The sequence below is a fragment of the Nicotiana tabacum genome, chromosome 15 (assembly GCF_000715075.1).
Source record: "Nicotiana tabacum cultivar K326 chromosome 15, ASM71507v2, whole genome shotgun sequence".
NCBI lineage: Eukaryota > Viridiplantae > Streptophyta > Magnoliopsida > Solanales > Solanaceae > Nicotiana > Nicotiana tabacum.
This window is the reverse complement of record NC_134094.1, coordinates 45,736,964-45,758,969: the sequence shown is the minus strand read 5'-3', so window position 1 is coordinate 45,758,969 and position 22,006 is coordinate 45,736,964. Positions and strand designations below refer to the sequence as shown.

At 37.4% G+C, this 22,006-nt stretch overlaps 1 protein-coding gene across 1 annotated transcript; it reads right to left on the bottom strand.

The window, feature by feature from the left end:
• Positions 1-224: 224 nt before the first annotated feature.
• LOC107810505 (light-inducible protein CPRF2) lies at positions 225-21,860 on the bottom strand. The gene is made up of 6 exons (XM_075230805.1): positions 21,363-21,860; positions 21,173-21,272; positions 10,227-10,431; positions 1,593-1,668; positions 1,392-1,517; positions 225-820 (listed from the first exon to the last, which is right to left on the bottom strand). Exons 1-6 carry the CDS (start codon positions 21,825-21,827, stop codon positions 422-424), a joined length of 1,371 nt encoding a protein of 456 aa, XP_075086906.1. The 5' UTR covers positions 21,828-21,860; the 3' UTR covers positions 225-421.
• Positions 21,861-22,006: the final 146 nt, after the last annotated feature.

The following is a 22,006-nucleotide window of genomic DNA, read 5'->3' as shown; positions in this document are numbered from 1 at the left end:
TCCTCGGTAGCTTTGGATTCATATTCTGTTCATGTATATTCCAAACACATGTATTTATGTTCGAACTAGCTTTGTAAAATCTAAATCTTAGTGACTCATGACTTGTACTATCAATCCTTCGGATGTTATATAGATTTCAGCTATTCCACTCCTTGCTATTATTGATTTGTCACTTGTGTTGCATTACTCTATGTTTGGCTTACCAAGCATGTTGGGATTAGGTGTCATCACGATAAGATAAATTTTGCATAAACCCACTATCAAAAAGGCATTGGTACACAGAATAGTCATGTTTTCTGCCTCCGATAGACTCGTTATGCTAAGAACGATATATATTTTTTCAAAGTGATTATATGTAATCTTTTACAATATTTTTATGTGAAATCTCTAGCAGTTGTTAACTCCTCTGCTTACTAAGTCGCTACTGCTCTTTCCTGCATTGGGTTCCACAAGTACTCGCTTCTCCACGCATGCGCTTCTGCAGATGCTCCAAGCTAGCCACCCGCTGCATTGAAGAAGTTCTGCCAATCTTATTGCCCCCGATTGCTTCTGCTGCAGAACTCTGATGTGCATTTTCCATGGAAGGAATATCTATCATACCATTTTGCATTCTAGGAGTATGGTTGGGCATATGACTATTTTCCGGTGCTTGATAGTAGTGATGTCTGGGGTCATCTTGTTCAGGAACAGCAGCGTCTGCTGATGAGTCAAAAGGACTGCCAGTGAAAGATGGCATCATCATTGTGGATATCTCAGACATAGCTTGGAATAGCGGGTTTAACCCAGTAACTCTTTTAACAGTTTCTTCAGCCATCTTCACCTGCACATCAGTATATGAAGGACTGGTTTACAGGTTTCAAATAGAAAAAGACACCAACAATGAAAAGATAATGGAACAGAAGGATGATAACATAACTCAACTTCTTTCTCCCCAAATAAAATCCCAATGCGCGAGATCTCTCTACTACAGGTTCTCTTATTTAGTAGAAGCAAAAGAGAAATTAACGGAGGGATGGTTCTTCTTCACCACTAGTCTATAGCAGCTAGGTATCCTAAAGTAGGTGGCAGTAATACGAGGTAAGCTTGAGTCAAGTGTAATTTAAATAAAGCTAGGTAGATTTTGATTAAGAAGCACATTAGGCATTTCAACGTCTAGAAGCATGGAATGACGAACAAAGAGGAGATAGCAAAAGTGTAACAGGAATTTTAAACTCAGTTTAACTTTCTGATCAATTGATAAAAATGACAACGCAATGAAAATATCCTTTTCAACTATATTTTTTTTGAGATGAATATCCTTTTCAACTATATTTACCTTACTTTTCTCCAACACAAATGAAACGAATATTGTTAAACCTGTTTTCTTCTCCAAACACTGAAAGTAGCCTTACCTTTGCTCTCAATGTCTCAACATCTGCTTTCAATACTCTATTATCAACTGCTGCTTCATTGTATTTCTGGCTTATGTCAGTAAAGCGTTTCAATAAAGAGGAGTTTTCTACTCTTACTTGAGAAACCTGCCATGAACAAATTTTCATTAAATGAATAGTCTTAAAGTAAATCTTAACTGAAAGCATGACCTAGAAACATACCTGTGTCTCTAATTCTGTCAGATGGGCCTGCTTTCTTCTTCTGGAGCGTCTAGCTGATTCTCTATTGGATAGCATTCTGTCAATGTGTTGGCACAAGAAATTAGGATTCTAACCAGATAAACTTGCCATAAATATAACATACCAACACTAAGCTTCATCGTAAACTTGCCATAAATATAACATACCAACACTAAGCTTCATCTCTTGGATGCCCAATAAATTTGTTACCTTCGACATGATTTTACAACAACTACTACTACTACGCCTTAATCCCAAACAAGTTGGGGCCACTGATATGATTCCTCATTTCTTTCATTTAGCTCAACTCATACCATCAGCATTACCAAAATAAAATAAAAGTGCACTAAAAAAGATAAATTTGTAAATCTTTTTTGATAAGTAAAAAGATAAATTTGTAATAATAATAATAATAATAGAAGTTCTATACCAAGTCTAAACTTATTCCCAACTAATAGGTATCACCTATATAGATTTTTTTTTCCTTCTATTGTGCTCTATCTTTAACTAAGTCTATTTTAATTCCAAGGATTTGTAGGTCTTTCGAGACAACTTCCTTACATGTGATTTTAGGTCTACCCGTCCCCTTTTAACACCTTCCCCCACTATAGTTTCACACCTAAAGACCGATGCATCTGTAGGTCGATGCGGAACATAAACAAACCATCTCAAGCAACCTTCTCTCATTTATCCTCAATGTGTTCTTCTTGCACCTTCTGGCGAATGTGGTCATTTTTAATCTTATCTAATATTGTGTGACCACACATCCATCTTAGCATTCGCATTTCTACAACTCATCTTGTGGATATGTCTTTAGCAGCCCAACATTCACTACCATTTTACATAGTCAGTCTTTACCATAACACCCTGGTTGCACTTCTCTATTTCAATCATCTGGTTTAATCATATGAGCAACATCTTCATCTATCATTCCATTCTCTTGAAACAACGAGCCTAGATATCTAAATTATTTGCATTTTGGCACCGCAATTCCATCTAGTCTCACCGCATCTTCGCTCTTCTCATGCTGACGAAACTTGCAGTCCATGTACTTAGTACTTCTACTTATCTTAAAAGCCTTGCACACTAAGGTGTTTCTCCATAGGTCAAGCTTTCGGTTGACACCCTCGCTAGTTTCGTCAATTAGCACAATATTACTAAACAGAATCAAATCCAAACAACTTATATCCATGACTCCACCTCTAACCATATCATTTTCTGAGGACTTATTTGTTCTTGCATAAAACAGACTACTCCCTCCGTTTCAATTTAGATGAGGTAGTTTGACTTGGCACAAAGTTTAAGAAATAAAAGAAGATTTTTGAAACATGTTGTGCTTTAAGCTTAAGGGGCAAAAGCTTAGTGGGGTCATGATATTTGTGTGGCTATAAAAGCTTCTCATCGGGGGTAAAGTGGGTATAATGAAAAGTTTAAAGTTAAACTGTTTCTAACTATAGAAATGTGTCATTCTTTTTGGAACGGACTAATAAGGAAAGTGTGTCATCCAAATTGAAAAGGAGGGAGTAGTAATCTTGTCATAAATGACACCTTCCCACATTGAAGTTCAGCTCTTTCCTTCGGAAGTAAATCAGAAAGATCCATTTGTCTGGAGGCAACTGCAATTGGTAGTTTGATTCTGTGTTCTCTGAGATGGGGAGAACCAGTCCTCCTTCAACCCAAGAACATCCTCACTGAACTTCGAAGCTTTTAGGCTTTTGGAAAGGCCACAAAGTATTTGTACGTCCTTTTACTCTAAGCCTTCCACTTGAACTGTAGACCAGTAACTTACGGGGACCGGTGCATGGCATTTTTCTTGTTTTAATATACAATAACTGAGGATGCAACGATAAGGACCATTTACCAATCAGAAAATTAGTAAAGGACAATGTAACAATGTTGCCACAACATATGAGGATGCAATGATAACGACAACTTACCTATCAGAAAAATGTAAAGGAAAATGTAACAACTCTGCAATATCTTACCTTCATATGAACACTCACTACATAAAGCAATTCACTGGAAATGACTATGAAAGTTATTGGAAGAGTGTATCATGGGGAATTTATTTTCACACAGTAACACAGGGACAAAGAGTGATAACTTGGCACCTCTCTTTGGCCAATAAACACATTTCTCTTTTTTCTTCTTTTTTTGGATTTTTCCTCATTCTTCTCTTCCCTTCAATTATTACTTATTACTTATATATATTAAAGAGACCAAAAAATTGATTTAAAACAATAACCGTTTGCCATTCAAAAGTCACGACCGTTTCCAAAGAATCATCAATATATTAAAAGTCCAAGAGTCTCCCTAGGTAAAAAGGCACAAAACTACGATTGCATTGTACAGCAACTCTTCGATAAAATATATTTTACAGAAACTCCTCTAGCAAAAGTGAGGCAATATTCACGAAGCTATTGAGCAATTGTTTTGCCGAAGAGCATGGAAATCCTGATCGTGAGTCTTAATTAATGCTGCTTGCAAGTCTACTAAGGATATTGCAGATGTAGAACCGTCCCTTATACATCCTATACGAACGGCCTATCTTGCAATTTCTCAAAATTTTACGATAATAAGTAGCGGCAAAATTGGTTTAATAAGCAGTTTGTAAAACTTATGAAAATCATTTACTTCATCATTTGATCGCCATGGTAATCTTTTTTCATTGCTTTTATAATTAATTTCTTTACCAATTCTAAATTCCATAATAATTTTAAGCTTTCATTCATTATAAAGATCCACTGCTGTGCAAAATTACTCCGGCCACCAAATCAATTCTGCTGGTGCTAAACAAAAGATCATGGGTGATAACCTATTGATTGCTGTATAAAATTCTTCGGATGGCATTATCAAGTCTTTCGGAGGCATAACCAGTGAAAATGAGTTCTTCGATTAACAATACCCATAAAACCTTAGGAGCATTGCATCATCTTTCTTCTTTTTTGGATTGGCAGGGTCTGAGTTATTTGAGCAGTTTCTTGGTATTATTAGTTGTTCATAATAAGTCTTCACATTTGTTGGTTCAGGATCTTAACAAGGGAAGACTAGAGTACTAGACTGCTTTTATGACCTCAATGCAGTGCTACATATTCTGAATTTAGGATATTTTCTTTCATGTAAGAAAGTGTTAGCATGTTCTATCATTTATATACGTGATTTTTTCAAGAATACAATAAGTTTTATAGTCCGGAAAAACGATACTACTGAAATTATGAAATACTTCTCTCAGTCAATATTTCAAGTTCAATTTGTGGCTATGAATTGCAAATAATTTATGTTATTTCATCTATATTATCAAAGAAATACACATATTTTCATCTGTTGCTTTAATGAAGATCCTTTACTTATAATTTGCAACTATTTGCTCCCTGCAGTGACTCCTGATTTGGTTGTTTGAGATAGCAATTTAGAATGTCAGTCGGCGAAAAAGCAAATGTGAATACATGTCTGATGTCCACTCTTTTTCAACTTTTTCTAAAAGATGAAATTGCTATTATTGGAAAATGAATTCCCTTTAAATTCAGAAATTCTTTGATTCTATGGGCATAAATAAGATTAGCTTCACAAGCAAATGAGCAAGCCCATGTACCTTAGCTGTTCTTTTCTTTCATGGTATCACAGGGGCATTGTTGTGATGAATTCAACCGTTGATGATATACAACAACAACAATCAAGTATAATCTCACAAGTGGGGTATGAGAAGAGTGGTGGGTATGCAGACCTTACCCTCATCCTAGAGAGCAGAGAGACTGTTTCTGATAGACCATTGGCTTAATAGTTGATGATATAAATATATTATTCACGAGCCAAATAAGAAATAAGAAGCTTATATATCATGTTGAGTACGCTTTACAACTGCCAATATTCTGTTGTGAATCAATCAATTGCGACCCTTTCAGATTACTAGAAATAGAGTTTTCAAGAAATTAATTATTATACATGGTAATGGGAGACACTAGAATTTTGTATTCATAATTTCTTTGCATGTGTATGTATTTAATCTAATTGAAAAACAGAAAGTGAATAGTTTCATGACGAAACATTGTTGGAGATGCTATGCCGAAGTATAGTCAAGTAAAGACAATAACTTATGTTCTATAATCTGAATATATATATATATATATATATATATATATATATATATTTAATTTTTTTTTTTGGAATGATCCTCATGGAATATATGCTATTGTAAGCTCTTTTTATTGATTCCCTTTAATATTAAAATTAAAGGAGGAGAGATGAAAGGGAAAAAGAAAAACAAAACAAAAAAAGAACAAGAAAGTCAAAAACAAAAAAAAGTGTAAAAACAAAAACCAACACAAATTTTGACATCGAGATGACAAATTTTATTTTACAATTTCTACAACTCTTTTCTTTGTTTTTATGTGTCATCAAGGAAACGTGCTCACTGCCAGTCCTTCTATGTAGATGGAGTAGCCGTCAGTTCCTCCCTCTTGGTTACTGAAATTTCTATATTTTTTTCACTAAAATAAAGATCATGATCTTAAAGATTATAATATGATAGGTACTAAAGAGGATGGCAAACATTTAGTAATTGCAAAAATAATGAGTAACGTATATTTTGGAGTTATAACAGAAATAATATTAAGTGTAATAATTATAATATATTTAATAGTAAAAAGTTCACTGAAAAGGGAAAAAATTTTGGACGAAAAAATAACAAAGAATGAGAAATATAACCGCGCGAAGCGCGGATATACTCACTAGTTAATTATTATGATGTGTCCATCCGCAAGGTCTTATCAGATAGTTTAACTCCTTTCTCAGATTCAAACAACTTCAACAACTCTAGTCTCCAACAATAAATATTTTGGAGATGGTGAAATTATTGGTCACTAAAAGTATTAATTAGAAAGCTAAAAAAATATTGTCCTTAACTAAAATTTAAACCACCTGTAAGGTATGGAAAGAAAACAATCGGAGAAGAGGAGAAATCAAAAGATTCTGGATAATTCTGATTACTCATAGTGCTAAAGTAAGATTAAAGTCATCTAATGTACATGACAATATTATAAATTTACACATATATAGTGTATCCACATATTTAAAATATCTCTCCGATATTAAAACATAAACAGAATTTTCTTCATAAGTATAAATATAAATATACCATGTATTCACATTTTTTAAACTTTTATCAAATATAAAACACCAAAAGAATTTTCATAATCTGTTATATTTACCTAAAAGTATGGGAATACTTATTTGAAAGGATAGATGTAGTTCCCTTAAAATTCAATACTTATTATTAGAGACTATTAACTGGTAGAATATTAGTATTAAAGAGTTTGGCTACAACCAGGGAAAAAACTGTAATAAGTCGAATTTTTTTTATATACTTATTATTATGGGATTGGAGAATTAATTTTATGTCTAACTATTTGGTCAAATATTAAGCAAGTAAAAAAGAATTTATTATGATATATAAATAGTATACCAAATAAGTAGTTAGTGGGCCTAATTTATAATTCACATACTAGTAAGCAATGTAGTGATTTTGGATAGTAATAGAGATGAAAGAAGTGGGCCCTAAGCGTTTTTGGACTTGGGGCTTGGAGTATATAATTTTATGACTTAGTTCCTTGATAACTAAGTCAATAGAGATGAGGATGTTGAGATGGATGTACGGGCACATCAGGTTAGATAGAATCAGAAATGAGGTTATTCGCGACAAGGTGGGTGTGGCCCCTATTGAGGACAAGATGCGGGAAGCGCGGCTTAGGTGGTTTGATCAAGTGAGGAGGAGGAGCACAGACGCCCCGGTGAGGAGGTGTGAGAGGTTGACAGTGGAGGGCTTACAGAGAGGTAGAGGTAGGCCAAAGAAGAGGTGGGGAGAGGTGATTAGGCAAGACATGGCGCAGTTTCAGCTAACCGAGGACATGACCCTTCATTGGAAGGTATGGAGGTCGAGTATTAGGGTAGTAGAGTAGGTAGTCTAGAGTGTTCATAACAGTAGTATTGGCATGCAGTCTCGCTTTCTGTTGGTAGTAGGTTTTTATGACTATCTGTTGTTTTCTTTCATTGTTGATCACCTTACTATCTTGTTGTTTTTATTCTGCTTTTATATGGCTTTTTGGTATTGTCCCTTCTTGTCTATATTTTCATTAATGTGGTGCTTATGCTTTCCTGAGCCGAGGGTCTATTGGAAACAGCCTCTCTATCCTCACATGGTAGGGGTAAGGTCTGCGTACACACTACCCTCCCCAGGCCCCACGGTGTGGGATAATACTGGGTATGTTGTTGTTGTTGTTAGTTCCTTGATAAAGAATAGTAACCCAGTAAAGAATACTAGGAAACACTGTATCGGTAAGAAGACGTTAGAAGGCAAGCTTGATTGAGTTATCTTTCACTGCGGAGGAATATTGTACAGGGAAAGTCAAGTTACAAGGTATGTAGATATATCTAAACCTTACCTATGTACGTGACCTTGAATTAAAAAAGATTATCAATTATACTTAATGATTAAGTAATGATTGAGGGGGGCAAAATAATTATTGTAATGATTGGTGAGATAGTGGAGTTAGACATAAAAATTTTGAATTTGAAAAGCTGCTATGGAAATTGAAGTAATTCACTTATGCAGTTCGATTTTTGCCTCTTTAAATTTGGGGACAAAATGATTATTCAATCATTAGGTAATGACGAGAGGACTACATGGTTATTGTAATGATAATTAAGTGTACTAGTACATGATGGATACAAAAGCGGGTTTCAACGTGACGATTCATTAATTTAGTTAGCGAGTTTCAAAACTGTGGAATTATGTATAAAATTGTTGCTTCGGTCTCAAGTGCAGACACATACTTTTTTCTTATGAATATTATTTTGGGACTTGAATTTTAATATTTTGCACTTGTATATTAAATATTGGGTTTAGATTGAGATATTGGGATATGTCTTTACCTTCAAAAATATGGTATTTGATAGGTGGAATATTAAGATTCAACTATAAGCTTAAAAGTTTGGGATAATGAGATTTGACCCGACTAGCATAATTGACATTGTTAATTACTACTTTGCATAGATTGAGGACATTGGAGTCAGTTTGATTGATGTTCTAGACGTCGCAAGGTTGGGGAATATATCATTAGCAAGGTAAGTGAGACTTTAAGCTTTGGTGCTTACTTTTCAAACCCGTTCTAAAAGTATGTTTTGTCTGCTTGGTCCATGTGGTGGAACGAGCGTGTCCTTGGCAGAATCGGTGGTCTTAGATCAGCCACAAATATATTATTTTGTAAAAAATGCTGAAATTATTTAATAAGTGATTTGTGGTGTGGCGTGGCTTCGTGACATGACGTTGGGACGTTAGGAATTATTTCTTTGCTGCCGTAATATATTTAGGACATTATGTATGTCGCCGTGATAGATTTGGAGCATTGTATATGTTGTCGTGGACTCATTGAGGTGTTTGATTAATTTCTTGCACTGCCGTTTATGACAAGTTCTTAGTGTAAATTGTGCTGAGATATATATATATATATATATATATATATAGTGTTCTTGTTGAATATTTGTTTGGAACTTACTAAGTATTATATAGTGATATAACCTCAGTGCAATTATTTTTGTACTCGTGTGTGCTTGTATTGTCTAACACTTGTTCTAGAGGTGTTTAAAGTGGCGGGTCAAGGATCTTACTGAGTTATATTTACATATAACTCACTCCTTACCTTCATGTCTATGCAAATATTGTTGCTGACAATAGAGCTAGTGGCTAACAAACTTATTCGAGCTGATTCTATTGCTGAGATGAGCCACCGAATAGTCCGTGGAGGCTGCCATTTCAGTTTTATCTAATTTTAGCCAGTTACATCCTTTGTTTTGGGGTTTGCATGCCCGTTAGTTAAACTCATGTTACTCTATTAGATGCTCCATGGTCTTAGTGTGTGAATTGGGCTAGAGATTTATTGTTTGAGTGTTTGTTGGCTAAGTTGCTCCAAAACGGCATGTTTAGGTGCCGCACCCGTGTCGACACGACACTAGTATGGGTGTAGGTATAGGATCCGTACCGGATCTGGTCAAATAATTTTGGGTACTTTGACCATGACGTATGAAAAAATTTGAGTGGAGATACAATTTCATTCCCGAAATCAGAACCAAAACTAGGGTAAATTTGAAGAAAATAACATGCCTCATCTAGGAAATCAATCATTTACTTATCTACAACTTGAGAATAAAAAAGCATCCACATTTTACAAGCTATACGTAAGTATTCCACAAAATTTCTCATAATTTAGAGATATTTTTATATTTTAGTTATTTTTAGTTGAATCCCCGCACCTGTATCCGTACTAGGATCCATATCCCCGAATCTTAAAATTTACACCTCAAAGGATCCGATCTCTAGATCCGCACCCGTGTCCGAGCAATTTAGCTTGTTGGTTTTATAAATCGACTCTGGATTTGGTTAGATAATATTTCCTATTTAATAATTATTAATGCTTTTGACCTTGTACATATTATCTTTCAATTTGTATATAAATGGTTAAGCGTAAGGAGTTGGTTCGCCTGGCGGGTGGTATCAGCTAGGTGTCAATTACGTCTAGGGAATAATTTGAGACGTGACAAAAATGAAGTTGCAAACTGTATTACCTCCTCACTCGTTTCACATCAGTTGGATCCGTTGATTGAGTTGTTTCTCCTTCAGCTTCATCATCATCTGATTGCTCCCCGGATGAACCACTTGTTGTTGACCTTACCTGGATCCCAGGTTTCTTCTGCACTGCAGGCAAAGGGGGTATTCCAACTGGCTCATCAGCATCCTTATCTTGAACTTTTGCCAATTCCTGTCCAAATCCTGCACCAATAAAAAAAAGGAAACTAAAGAATGAAGATACAACCTTGTTAAACGTAAATCAATACGGCAACATGCACTGTCTCTTTCCCTGGATTAAATGGATATCTATGTTCATTAATCATCTTATTTATGTGTTGTGCATAACATGCTTTGGTGCTGATGAGATCCTTGTATTCTTGGATAAAGAACCATAGACTTGGATTTCTGGTCCTTAATTATAGAAAAATTGCAATTTTGGTTTTTGTAATATTTAACTAAGTGTATTTGGCATTCAATTAATTTTAATATGTTTTTGGTCCCTCCCTCCGCAGATGGACTTCACAGATCTATCGGGTTCTTAGTGCATGAACCATAATTTGAGGAAAATATAATGTTAGGGTATTGTCCTTTATAGAGGAAAATAAGTTTTATTCTAACTATATATATTACAATCAATAGAAGAATAGAAGTACTGAAATAACACACTCAGCATAAATATGATAGTCAAAGTAAATTTATTTGAGGTTGTGTGATTCTTATGAGGTTCTATGAAGAGTTTTCCTTCTATCTAGTGGCATACATGTGTTATGATTAGAGCTCGGATCGCTTGAGGAAGTTGGCACGACCGCCATGAGGATGAGTAAGCATTGGCAGATAACTTGGAGTGTGTTTGACTAGTACTACATGCGCCTATGATGAATTCAGCTGAGTAATAGGCGAGATAATGGCAGTTAAGAAAGAAGAGTATTGTGGGATATCAGAAGATGTGTTTTGTGGCTTCGAGCCAAGTGGGGGAGTCTACTATTGACGATCGGATCGCATGGTCATGTGTTATATTAGTTTTTGGACTAAGGCATACTTGTGGATCAGTTATGACTTGAAAAGGATGACTTCGAGGATGATTCGAGCAAGAGATTTGTTGGATCCATGATGTAATATGCTTTATTGGTATATGAAGGTTGTGGAATGACTCAGGTTTGATATTTCATTGTAAATGCAGTGTGCAAGGAAAGGGATTCGCTTGGTTGCTTCTTTTTGGATATTCATGTACTGGCGGATCACTAGTCGTTCTGCGTGAATTGGCTGTACAATGGAGATTATAGCAGAGTGGACGACTCTCGGTGACTCTAATAGGTTCAAGATTCATATGTGATATCTAAAGGTTCCCGAATTTGTGTCTGGCTATGATCTGAGATTTGCATCGGATGATGCCGAGACTTGCAGTATTTCTATATCATTATTTATTCTACATTGCATTATTAGAAAGGTGAAAGAAACAACTTCGGATTCGAAGAAGGTTTCTTCAAAGCAGGCATTTCGGTTTGAGGTAGTATAGGGTGCATGAGAGGGAATAAAGTGATTTACGAGTCCTAGGACGACATGGTTTCATATTGGGATCACTTGGTATGAGTGTTGATTAAGGTCCATAGTATACTGGGAAAGACAAGTATTATCTTGAATACAAGTCAAGAGGAATATGAAGATGTTGGCTCAGCTTAGCAGTGGTTTGGATCAGCATGGTAATAGAAATGATCGGTTCCATTGGTATGACAGGCTTTACAGGTGTTTTGTGGCAATACTTTTGGGTTTGGCAGCCTGTGTGACTTGGTTGATTCTGAGGGGTTGAGTTCTGATAGCTTGGTTATGTGCATATGGGTTTCGATGAGCTCACGATGGTTTCGACCACGGCTTGAGGCCAATGTCTTCTATGGGTATGGAAGGGTTATTGTGTATTGCAATGTTCCCCTGGATTGAGTTAAGTAGAAGATTCCTGGTTAATGGAGTGTTTATCCTACTTGTGATTCAGAGTTGATTATGAGACTTGTATTTTCATATGTTGGCATGATATATGCATTGTGCCGTGTGGGATTGAGATTTCATGGACAAGATTGCGGTTCAGTTTCGAAATGAAGGTCATGAGTTCTAGACAACATGGGAGATTTCAAATATTTAAGAGGATACTAGCACTATCTTGTATCGCCTGAGGATGTATGTTGTAGAAGATGCACTGAATATTGAATTGCGGATGCTTGACTAGTACTACTGGATTGCATGGTTGGTAACCATTGATGTTCAGGTTTGCTACTCGACGCAGAGGATTTGTGGGAGTGCTTCTCACGAGGTGATTGTGTATGAATGACGTGGTAGCTATTTAGATGGAAGAGTTAGAGATCCAGTATAGAGACTCTTGTATTCACGAGATTCAAAGATTGGATCTTCTTAAAGGCAGATTATCCCTTTGGATGCGGACTGTGAACGTGTGTTAAGGGCAGTGTTATTAAAAGTGAGCGCTTATGCGCTTATGCGCTTTAAGCGAGAAGCGAGGCGTAACCCTTGCGTTTTTCTGCCTTAAAGCGAGGCATGGGTTAAAAAGCGCACGCTTCAGGCCCAAAAGCGAGAAGCGAGGCGAGCGAGAAAAGCTCGCTTAAGCGAGGTCGACGACTGCCTACAGTTTTATTTTAAAATTTTGCAAATACATTCTTACTTCTCTTCCAAAACATCTGCTTCGAGTGGACTGCTGCAAGCCTTGCGACATCTCTTCCTCTCCTCTTCTTTTGACTGTTGCGACTTATTTCAAGGTAAGTTTTCTCTTCTCTTATTCTCTTTCTTCTCTTCTCTTCTCTTCCTCTTCTTTTTTCTGCTTTACCTGCTTCCTCTCGACTCCTCTTCTCTTTTCTCTTATTCTCTTTTTTCTCTTCTTTTCTATTTTTTCGGTTCTTCGACTTGCAGCAGTTATTTTCTATGTTCTGCTCTAAATTTTTCTCTATTCTGCTCTGTTTTTTTCTCTTCTCAATTGTGATGACACTTCAAGAGTTTTGAGATCTTGTTGAAGAATAGGATGTTGCTCCTTTTGTGATTTGGTTTTGCATTTGCTTAATATGTTATGACTTATGAGGATTATTGACTATCTAGTTCTGGTGTCTATTCTTTACTTCTTAATTTAAGAATTGAAAGATTTTCGTAATATGTTATTTTTATTGAGTTTTTGGTCATTTATCTATGCCTATTTAATATTTTTATTTTTGTATTAAATTGCGCTTCACATGAAAAAAGCACGTGTTTCGCTTCACGCTTCTCGCTTTGGTGAAGCGAAGCCTCGTCGTTTTTTTCTGCTTCTCGCTCTCCAATACGCTAGTTAAGGGTTAGGCAGTTGATTATGTGTGTTATGGATAGGTCATTGTGGACCTTTGGAAGGCTATTCACCTGATCGGAATGGATTGAATCGGTTTGAGGGCATATTTGTAGGCCTAATAGGTATGTGTATTCCGCACTGGATTGGATTTGTTGACTCAGCACAACATTTGCGAGGGGTGTGTCATCGGCTAGAGGTGATCTTATTCATGCGCTAATCTATTTCATGTGTTACTCTCTTATGCTAGGATGGGTTGCGAGACTCTTTGACTATGCCTTGTGAGCGGTATTTGAGCGAGATGGCTCTTGAGATGTTGAATTGCTTGTTGCACCTCAGTCGCGCTTTGCCTGTCTGTGGTATATTGTGTTATTTGTCTCTCAATGGTTATGGTCATGCATTTCGCGTGCTTGCTATTGATACACACGTGTTAATTGAGTATGCACATTTGGGCTCGATGGGTATTTCCATGTTGGTTGATACGTTTGGATCAAGTTGCGCGCCACAGTAGTTATGTTGGGATATGATTCCTTGTGCTTATTCCATGTGTTTTGTTTCTCCCTTGTGGAATGGATTCATAGCATTGTACATTTGTGGTTGTATCTGTTGAACTTGTTGGACGGTTCTCTTATTTGGTTCTCTTTCCATTATTAGCCACATCGAGTTGTTGCTTGTTAGGTGCACGGATTGCGCCGTATGTGGTTCTAGGTGGCATTTGGTGTGGCTTGTCGGTTAAGCAGCTTGTATTAGGTGAGACGAGATTACTGGACCTGGAATTTGTGCTTTCGGATTTGGGATAGGGTATGGAAGAAAAATGTCATTAAACAGCTCATAATTTGGTTATGGTCCTTGTCGGGCAGGAGAACCACGAGTTGTTGATTTGATGGGTGGTTATGAGTTTCTACACGTTTCTTTTATCCTTAGCAGGGTTGCGAAGGTTTGACACAAGGTTTTATTTGATATGAGGTATATTATCGGTACCGAGGTTGGTAATGGGCAACTAATGTGATCGGAAAATGATGTTATGAGTATGAGTTATGCGGTACATTGTGTGGTTATATTGGGAGTACATTGATGACTTGATACAACTTGTGGGAACTGATAGAGTGTATATACGAGAATCAGATCTTAGAGGGAGCTCCGGATGTTGGGATCTGGTTTTAAGGATTGTAGGCTAATGTTGAAAGAAGAATTTTCAGTCAAGATTGTGTTAGTGAGCTTGTATGGATTGAGGTGACGTGATATCCATGGATGTGTATGATGAGCTTATACAATGATTTGATGGCTTTGGAACGACTCTTGGCACGTTCGAGGACGAACATATGTTTAAGTTGTGGGGAATGTAATGACCCGATCGATCGTTTTGATTTCTAGTATTTCATGTTGTAATTTGACACTTCGAGTGGTTTCATATGGTGTATTATGACTTGATGTATGGTTGGTTTTGATTTTCGAGTGGTTCCGAATCGATTTGACAGAGTGATTCTCAATTTAGAAGTTTTAAGTTGGAAGAGTTGAAGGTTTGACTTTTGAGTAACGACCCCGGAATCGGGATTTAATGGTTTCAATGGGTATGGTGATTTTGGACTTGATTTGGATTTGGATGTTCCTAGATGGTTTTGGCTCTATTTGTCGAAAGTTGCTACTTTCACAAGGTAGGGGTAAGGACTGCGTACATACTACCCTCCCCCGATCCCATTTGTGGAATACACTAGGTATGTTGTTGTTGTTGTTGTTGTTGTTGTCGAAAGTTTGGTAATTTGAAGAATTGGAGAGCCCATAGGTTTGACCGGGAGTTGACTTCGGTGTTATCGGACTCCTATTGCGGTTTTGAGATCTTGTATAGCCTCATTTAGTTGATTGGAACTTGTGTGCAATGTTTGGCTGTGATCCGGAATGTCTAAGTGTGATTCGAACGCATTTGGCAAAGTTGGAATGTTTGAAAGTTAAGAGAATGATTTGATCTTCGATTCTTGGTTTTGATGTTAATTGTGGTGCTTCGAGCCTTTAGATAAGTTTGGATTAGGTATTTGGACTTGTTGGTATGTTTGGACTGCGTCCCGAGAGGCCTAGGTGTGTTTCGGGATGATTCCGGACCCTTTTGGGAGTTGATGGCACAATGTTTAAAAAAGCGAACGCTTCAGGTGTTGAAGCGAGAAGCGATGCAGAAGCGAGAAGCGTTTCGCTTCAGTCAGGGGTTAATTTTTTAAAAACAAAATTGGGTCTTTTTTTATTATACAAAACATAAACCCCAAAGTGAACTGAAGACATTTCTTCTCTTCTTCCCTTCCATCGACCTCGCTGCTGCTGTTAGGGTTCCGTCCAGCTGCCTCCAATCCATGTAATTTCTTCTTCTTTTTTTCTTCTTTCTTCTTCTTCTGCTCCTTTTTTCTTCTCCTTTTCTTCTTTCTTCTTCTTCCCGTCGAAGTGTTTGCTCACTGTTACGGCAGGCGCGTTTTTTTATGTGTGTTTCAATTTATAAAGTTAATTATTATTATTATATATATATATATGTTATATTTTCAGTTTATTTCATTGTGTTTGTTTTTCTTGTATCTTAATAGGGATTAAAAATGTCCCAAAGTTCGAAAGAGAAAGACACGGCTTGGCGATATGGCGATAAAGTTAATGAGAAGAATAGTACAAATTCTATATATAAGTTTTGTAACAAGATACAACGGGGGAAATTTATCGCTTTAGATTTCATCTTATTGGTGGCGATAGAAACGTCACAAGTTGTCCGAAATGCCCGCCGGAGGTGAGGGAGGAAATAAAAAATTTTGTTGAGAAGGACAAGGAGCAAAAAAATCAAATGAGTCATCATGATGATGAAAATATGGAAGAAGGTGAGGGTTTGTCACTTCCAACAAAACGGGGAAGAGATGCAATCTCTTCAAGCCATGGATCGACGGGTACGAGTAGGACTAAAGATCTTATAGATTGTTATTTCCCAAAGAAGCCAGAAGGAGAGAGCAGTGGAAAAGATGTGCAAAAAAATTGTCAAGGACATTTTAAGGGATCGTGCAGTTAAAGCTTTTGCACGATGGGTCTATGATGTTGGGCTCCCCTTCAATTGTGCCAACTATACTGACACTTTTGGAGACTTTATTGAGGCCGTTGGTCAATATGGACCTGGAATGAAGCCCCCCACTTATCATGAAATCAGAGGTCCTTATCTAAATAAGGAAGTAGGAGACCAATAAAATTGTGAAGGAACATAAAGTTGTGTGGAACAAGTATGGATGCTCCATTATGATGGATAAGTGGACGGCAAGAACGGGGAAAATGACTATTGATGTGTTGGTGAATTCTCCCAAGGGGAGTTTGTTTCTCGAGTCGATTGATGCTAGCGATGCGTCCACTGACCACATCAAAATGTCCGTCTTGGCCCAAGCAATGTTGTTCAAGTGGTCACTGATAATGCGAGTGAAAATGTTAAAGCGGGTGGTATGGTGCAAGGAGCGTACCCGAATGTCTATTGGACTCCATGGGCGGCTCATTGTATCAACTTAATGTTCGGGGACATTTTCAAGAAAAAACCCTTCTCTACAGTTTTTGGCCAGGGCGTTAGGGTACATTCTTATATTACTCAGCGGCCCTTGTTATTGAATATGATGAGAAGATTCACCAAACAAAAAATTTGGTGAAACCGGGCAAGACAAGGTTCGCCACTGCTTTCTTGACTTTACATAGTATCCACTTGCAAAAATCCAATTTGAGAAAGTTGTTCACTTCAGAGGAATGGAGCAAGAGTAAATTTGCAAAGGAAAGTGCAGGGAAAGATGTTGCACGCATTATTCTTTCTTATTCTTTTTGGAATAATGTCCTTCATGCTCTTAAAATTGGTGGCCCTTTGGTTAAAGTACTCCGTTTGGTGGATGGGGAGCAAAAACCACCAATGGGCTACCTCTATGAAGCTATGGATAGGGCCAAGGAGGCTATTCAAGCATCATTCACTGATGAGCAGAAATATGCAAAGGTCTTTCAGATCATTGATTCAAGATGGACGGAGCAACTTCATCGACCTTTGCATGCAGCTGGACTTATTCTGAACCCGTCACTCTTTCATGATCAGTATGAGAATAATTCACTGGCTAAAGAAGTGTGGAAGGGATTCCATGAGTGTGTTATTAAGTTGACCCAAGATGAAGAGCTGGAAGAAAAGATAGTAGATCAGTTTGCTATTTACAAGGCAGCTGAATGACATTTTAAGCTGTGACTGGCTATTAAACAAAGAAAGACGAAGTCGCCAGGTGACCGAGCGCTTCTATATTTTATAGCTCTAACTTTTAATGTATTTTTTATACTTGTTAACTCTTGAATATTTTTTTTCACTTCTATAGTTGAGAGGTAGGACCAATATGGTGCAGAGACTCCGGATTACAGATTTTCGCCATCAAAGTTCTAAGTTTAATTTGTAGTTCATCCGGATGTGAAAGGAACGGGAGCGTTTTTTAACACGTGAGAACTAAAAAGAATGATTTCGTGTATTGAGAAAGTAAATTATATCTCAATTGTCCCAACTCCTATTAATTAGTTGACACATCTTGTTTGCAGATTCATACAAAGAAGAGTAATCGATTAATCTTGAAGTGCCTCCATAATTTAGTGTTCATAAAATACAATAGAGCATTGAGGCGTCGCTACAACCACCGCAATCTAATTGATCGAATTCTTTTGGACAATATTGATGAGGCTAATGAGTGGCTAACCGGAGTTCCCAAAAATTGTGAAGATGAAGAAATATTTAAGGCGACTCTAATTTCACTTGGGGTGATGTTGCGGAGGCTAGTGGAGTTGGGAAGAACCCTTATGGTTTAAGGGGGAATACTTCAAGTTCAAGCTTGAATAGGAAGGAAAAAAGTGTAGGTACTACAAGTCGATCCCTAATTGACGAAGATGAAAGTGATCATGAAGAGGAAGAGGAGGGGGAAGAAGAAGATGACGAGCAATATGAAGATAATAGAGGAATTCAAGATTTCGACAATCTTGAAGAAGAACTAGAAGAGTAGAAGAATAAGATGTTGATTCTAGTAATTTAGTGGTTTTGATTTTGCTTGTCATATGGTTTATGGAGGATTTTGTGGTACCTACTTTTAAGTTTTTAAATTGAACTTTTTGATTATTTATATTGTCTCTTCGCTAGGTTTACAATATGTTTTTTAAGAATTGCGCTTCACTTCAATGAAGTGTGCGCTTCGCTTTTGAAGCGAGGCGAGCCCCTGTCGCTTTTTAGTGCTTCTCGCTCTCAAAAACACTGTGATGGCATGGCTGATTCTAGTGTGGTCGCACCTACGGCTTGGTGTTCGCATTTGCGATGGCGTATTTGCGAGTGTTGTCAGGCCAGGCGGGTGTCGCTCCTGCGGGATTTTGTGCGCGCCTGCAGAGCCGCATCCGCGGAGGTAATTGTCGCTAGTGCGATGATCAACTAGGAAGTGTTCGCGTATGCGAACTTTCTGGTGCAGAAGCGAGCTCGCTTCTGCGAGCTTTTGGGATGCAGATGCGAGAGGCCCGGGAAGCATGTTATAATCCAGAGGTTTGTTCTTTTCTCATTATTTTGAGGTTTGGAGCATGGAAAGAGGCAATTTTGGAGTAGATTTCTACTACTACTTTGCGAGTAAGTTTTTCCACTTGGGTTTGATTATATATCTTGATTTCTCATGGATTCATGCACTTTAATCATGGAATTTTGAAAGGAAATTTGGGGATTTTGTCTACACTTTAAGAGAGTGCATTTTGGGGATTTAAGTACCGATTTGGACTCGATTTTGGAATCTACATATTTGGAGTCGGCAGGTTATGGGTCATCGAGATCTGATATTGGTTTTGTATTTCGGGCACGCAAGTCCGGGTTGACTTTTGGATTTTTTTTGGAAATTCTTTAAAGATTGAGGTTTTATGGATAGGAAATGCTTTCTATGGCATTGTTGACCTGCTTGGTTGAGCATTGGCTGGGATTTGCGCGATTGGAGGGCTAGAGCAAGGTTTCTATGTGATTTGAGGTTGAAGGCTAGCCCGGATGAGTTAAGTATCTTACCTAATTTTGTTGAGGGAATAACCCTTAGGATATGACATTATTTGTCTAATTGGAATGTGCGAGAAGTAACATATATGCGAGATGACGAGCGTATATGCGGGCACTATGCTTGATTCATGACCGAAGTAGTCTTTAGGTTGTATCATGCCTTGTTTTGGATACTATATTTTCTGCTATCATGCTTTATATGTTTGTATGGTTATGTAAACTTCTCGAATAATGCTAGAGATCATGTGTAAGTCTTGATTTCCTGTTTGAACATGATACTCGCTATTGTATGGCATACTCACCTGACTTGAGTTGTAAATGTACACTTCACACATGCATACCTTAGCATGCTACTTTATCAGTCCATGAGTATGCAATTTGATATCCGTTGATTGTATACATGTATTCTTGTATATGTTTTCTGTGTGATGGATTGGGTTGACAGCACGTGACTTGTCCGTGCGGTTATTATTACTACGGCACGTGGGTTATCTGTGCAACACATGAGTTGTCCGTGCAGTTGTCATTATTATTGACAGGTGAGTTGTCCATACAACGCGTGAGTTGTCCGTGCAGTTGTTATGATTATGACATGTGAGTTGTTCGTGCAACGTGTGGTTAAGGATCCATCCCCCTAGGGTCGTCCTCTTATGTTCGTGCAACGTGTGGTTAAGAAACTCGCTCTCGGCACACACACTAAAGAAGAGCATGAAAATCATTTAGAATGTTCAAAAGAGAGGTCCAAACCAGATTTTATTTCTCCTTGTTATCTATAAGCACGTATATTATGTTTGGTTGCACTCATTGTTAATTGAAACGTGTTTTAATGGTGAACAATATCATGCCTCTTACATTTTCGATGCACTGTAGTTATTGCACGAATGATGGACACATATCCATTTATATACTCCATTTCACCGAAATTTAATACTTTGTTTTTGTCTTGCAAGCTTGGTAAGAGAAAAGTGACCCGATGTTTCATCTGCTTCTTTAGTTTAGTAGGACTTCTTTCATGCTATTGCATGAATCATTTGTTTGATCTCCCACTGCTATCTATGCTAGCTTAAAAGGTATGGCTACTCTCTTGTGTCCTGCTGAACCTCCTTCCCAATAAAGGCTTGCTTCAGGATGCCTTGTTCATGAAAAGCTTTTCGGAATTTTCTGAATATTTTTTTTTCCAAAAACATGTTTGCTCAAGTTTTTGCAAAGGTGATCTTTTCGGGAAAGAAAAAAAAAAGATAAATGATGAACAGCATTGAAAGTGCTTTTCATTTAAAAACTAGATTTACACACACAACTCATCAAAAGAAAAAAGAAAACTACAATGGACAAACATATTTTTCTTTTTCATAAAACTGTTCTCCAAAAAAAGTTTAAAACCCTTCCTTAAAAGTCGTCCAAATGGTTAACAAGTGTAATGACACAGGTCTAATGAATAGTGAAACACCTATATGTTAATTTCATAATTTTTTTATGAACAAGAGTAAGCAACAATACTAGAAATTTCCTGCGGAAGACACCAGCATCTGAAAACCAACGCGATGCATAAATTTTGAAGGAAAAAAACAAGGAAAAACAGTATATTCAGTTTAATTGGTAACCCTAACCTTTTGGAGGAACCTGAGATCCAGATTGTGATGCAGTAGCCGACAGTGATCCTTTTTCGGATGGCAAAGAAACTGAATCTTGAGGTTTTACACAGTTGGCCTGAGGATAAAATTGCTTTGATTAATCCTAAATGTGGAGAAAAGCAAAAAACAAAATAACGTAACAACAAGCCCAAAAGAAAAAAATTACACGAGTCAAAGCGAAGGCGGCGCAAGCCAAATCAAGGCGTTTTTTGAGGACAGCTTGGTATTCATCGGATTCTATCGGAATATTCGGAGGAGGTTCGGAGCCAAAGGATGCCGTATTGGACATAGGCGGCTTCGGTTGATCAGCGATTAAATTCTGATTAAGCGTCTGATCCTTGATCTGCTGCGAAGAAGACGAGGAAGTAGTAGTGTCGGCGGCGGTGGCCTCTTGAAGGAATCGCTGAAAAGCCCATTCCGACGAGCTCCTGTTCATCATCTTCGACGACGACGTGGTGGAAGACGAATCCAATTCATGAGACAACCGCATCGGCGGCGGCGATGACCACAGCTGGTCTGCAATGTCGTCCACAGAAAACACACTATCCATTCTCTCTCTTTCTCTCGAGAGAGAGACTCTTAGACAAATAGGTGAATTGCTAAATCTGAGCTCTAATTCTGAATTTCTCATATATCTATGCTGCCTGTATCTTCTACCTGTAAGCTGTAGTAAAACGGAGGACAGTTTTTATTTTTATTTATATTCAAAAAACAAATTTTATCACATCACAGGTTTACCAAAGGTAATTCAAACGTGCTAACTGCTAAGTTATGTGCAACGTTACGATAAAAATTTTATAATTTTATTAG